General features: G+C 52.9%; 1 protein-coding gene across 4 annotated transcripts in view; it reads right to left on the bottom strand.

The window, feature by feature from the left end:
• PPP1CB (protein phosphatase 1 catalytic subunit beta) overlaps window positions 1-2013 on the bottom strand; it is a 51241-nt gene extending 49228 nt beyond the window's left edge. Inside the window, exons 1-2 of one of the 4 annotated variants that reach the window (XM_017877012.1) lie at window positions 1899-2013; window positions 1546-1681 (exon numbers count right to left, since the gene is read on the bottom strand). In XM_017877012.1, the coding sequence (XP_017732501.1) occupies window positions 1546-1597 (52 nt within the window). In that variant the 5' untranslated portion in view covers window positions 1598-1681; window positions 1899-2013. Of the gene's footprint in view, window positions 1-1545; window positions 1682-1794 lie in introns of all 4 variants that reach the window. The other 3 variants (XM_017877013.1, XM_017877015.1, XM_017877014.1) reach the window with 3 other exon arrangements.
• Between the last annotated feature and the right edge of the window lie 864 nt (window positions 2014-2877).

Genomic DNA, 2877 nt, shown 5'->3' with positions numbered 1-2877 from the left:
GGGGGGGGGGGGTGCGGGTAGTAGGCCTCTACTTTCCCAAATGTAAACAAGACATATACATTTTTAAATTAACTGTATTTCTCTCATAGAACAGTTACAAAATACAATTTTTTTCAAAGCAAATTTCTCAAAGACCCAGCAAGACGTTCACATCTGAAACAAAGTCTTAGGTAGTGAACACTGACTGCAGGCACCAGGGGGCCTCCCAGGAATAACTTGATAGTAAAGGAAAAGGTAAATACGAGTTCCTGGTAAAACTTTTGCTTCCTATTCAGTCTTAAGACTGCTAGATGGTTTTCACATCTGGAGCAAATATACAGTATTTAGTTACAGAACGGCTACACACAGAACTTGGGTTTTAGATACCGACACATTCGTTGAAAAAAATGAGTTACCCTTCCCCCATTAAAATATTCTTTGATGATTTTCCAAATATAAGTACATGTTGCTTTACTGTAGCAAACAATTATCTTAAGGTAATTTGAAAGCAAACAGTACATATGCAATCCTTCGATAGCAGCTAACAAAGAGACCTCTAAATCGTTTAAAAGGGATTAAAGGCTTTTCTACACACTCACAAAACAATTAGTGATGACGAAAATTTTAGGGTAGAGGGACTGTTTGGCATTTAACTTTGAACAATATCCTGCAATGAATCAATACATTTAACTCCTGGCTAGTCCAACTCTTCGCTTTCCCCCCTTGCCTTCCCACCAACATAAAACTATTCGATAAGAACACCAGGGCCCGGAAAGTTCAAATGCTGCGTAGACTTGCAAATACCTTTCGAACACAAGACAGGCTTTAAAAATAGATCTTCACTAAGTTGTGCAGAAATTAAGCTCTGCTCAAATCAAACGCAAAAGCTATCATCTACATACATCACATTTCTTACGTGTATCTTCAACCTGATCAAATATTTTCTCTTACAATTTTTTTAGGCCAAGTAACAAATGGTAGATAAATTCCCGCTAATTTTATCCTCTCTTTAAGAATCATCCATTCTATGGCATCGCGTAAAAATGCAGAGCAGACGAAGCATTCCTATTAAGGACAGGTTTTTATATATATACAGAAAATTCACTCCCGGAACGACAATCGGAGGCAGCCAAGGGCAATGCACAAAGAGAACAGAGAAGAAACACTGATTCCACGGACACACAAAGCACGGTGGCAGGCATCCTCTCCCCCTCCTCGGAGGGGTCACCGGAGGCGAGCACGACGGCGCGCGGAGCCCGGCGGCCTTTCCGAAAGGCTGTCTCCCGCAGACCCGCTCCGCACAGCCGCCGGCCGGCAGGCCTGGCCACCAAGGGTCCGCGGGGACGGCCCCCTCTCCCCCGATCTCCCCTGACTGCGCTCCCGGAGGCCGCTCCCCGGCGCCCAGCAGCCTCCTCGCCCCCTCCTCGGCTGGTCTGCCACGCCGCGCTCCCAGAAACTGTCTCGGGGCGGGAAAGAGGTCCCCTCGCGTTTCGGCGGCGGAGGTAGACGCAGGGGTCGGCGGCGGCGCCCGACCTCCCTCCGTCCCGCGGCCCGGCGCGCACTCACCCTCCAGCAGCCGGGTGATGAGGCTGTCCACGTTCAGCTCCCCGTCCGCCATCTTGTCGGCACAGACTCTCCTTCCCAGCAGCGGGAACAAGGGCTTCTCGGCGGAGGCTGCGGCGACGGCTCGGCGTTCTCTCACCTACAAGTCACGCGGCGTTTCGACCCCGGCTCCAACTCCCCCTTTTCCCGGGCCCTCCCCCCACCCCCTCCCCGCCGGGCAGCGAGAGCGCGCGCACACTCGGAGGCACCCACGGAAAATAAATAAATAAACAAGAAGAGCCCCCACAAACAGGGCCGCGTCAGACCAAGGCCGCCACCTCCTCGTCCTCGGCACCGCCCAGCTCCGCAAAGCTCACCAGCGCCGCCGACGGCCCCACCCGCAGCGCCACTCACTCCGCACGTCCCTTGCGCGCCGCCGCGTCACGCACCTCTCCGCGCAGGCGCGCGGCGCGCTCCCCGCCGAGGCGCCCCTCGACGCCTGGGCCTCTGCGCAGCCGCACTGGAGGAGTTTCTGCCGCCGCCGTGTTCGCGCAGGTGCGTCGCCTTCTCTCTCCACGTCCACGGCGCCGAGTTTCGCCGCCGCCGCGGCGCAGGCGCCGAGGAGGTTCCCGGCTTTGCCGCTCGTAGGAAGCCCAGGTTACGCAGAGCGCGCTGGGGCAGGGCTCACCTTCCTCCTCCTCTGCTTCACTGGCGTTCTCCAGACGTGGTGGTTGCACCCTTTCGGCCTCGCTTTCCTTTTCGTGGCTTCATACCCTAGATCTGCAAGCAGTTCCTCGTGTTTCTTCCGTTAGCCGGGAAACGCGAACTGCAGCGTTTGGAACCCGGGTTTGCGCTTTTGAAAAGCAAGAAGGGGTTAACTCTGCTGGAGTTCGACATTGCAAATAAAGGTCTTTACCCCCGGTGGTTCTACAAAATGAGTTCCTCAGGGATTCTGGTTGAAAGAAGCGTTAAAGTGGGCCCTGTAGGAGTCAGCAATGATACAATTTTACATGGGTGCATATGGCTGCCTGTGTCCAGCGCTTTCACACATCTTGTATCTCCATCCATGCCGTGGGTATCTTTTTTCCACAGTGTGTTTCTGTTGCTGCTTCCAGTATATTGCTTAATCATCCTACCTGGTAATTATTTATGCATTTTTCTCCCACTCTCGACTCAGCTCCTAGGGGATAAAAACACACTAACTTATCTTTGTGCCCACAGCACCCACCAAATATTTCCGTCACGTAATACTGCCTCTAGAAAGGCAGGAGGAGAGGCAGTCACGCTAAGGATCTAGTAGGCAAGCCAGATCTTTTGTCCTGTTTTAGGAGGTGGCCAACCCTTACTTATTCCACA

This window comes from Rhinopithecus bieti, unplaced genomic scaffold (assembly GCF_001698545.2).
Source record: "Rhinopithecus bieti isolate Rb0 unplaced genomic scaffold, ASM169854v2 scaffold_7681, whole genome shotgun sequence".
NCBI classification, from domain to species: domain Eukaryota; kingdom Metazoa; phylum Chordata; class Mammalia; order Primates; family Cercopithecidae; genus Rhinopithecus; species Rhinopithecus bieti.
Note: the sequence above shows the minus strand (reverse complement) of the source record. Positions and strands in the feature narration are given on the sequence as shown.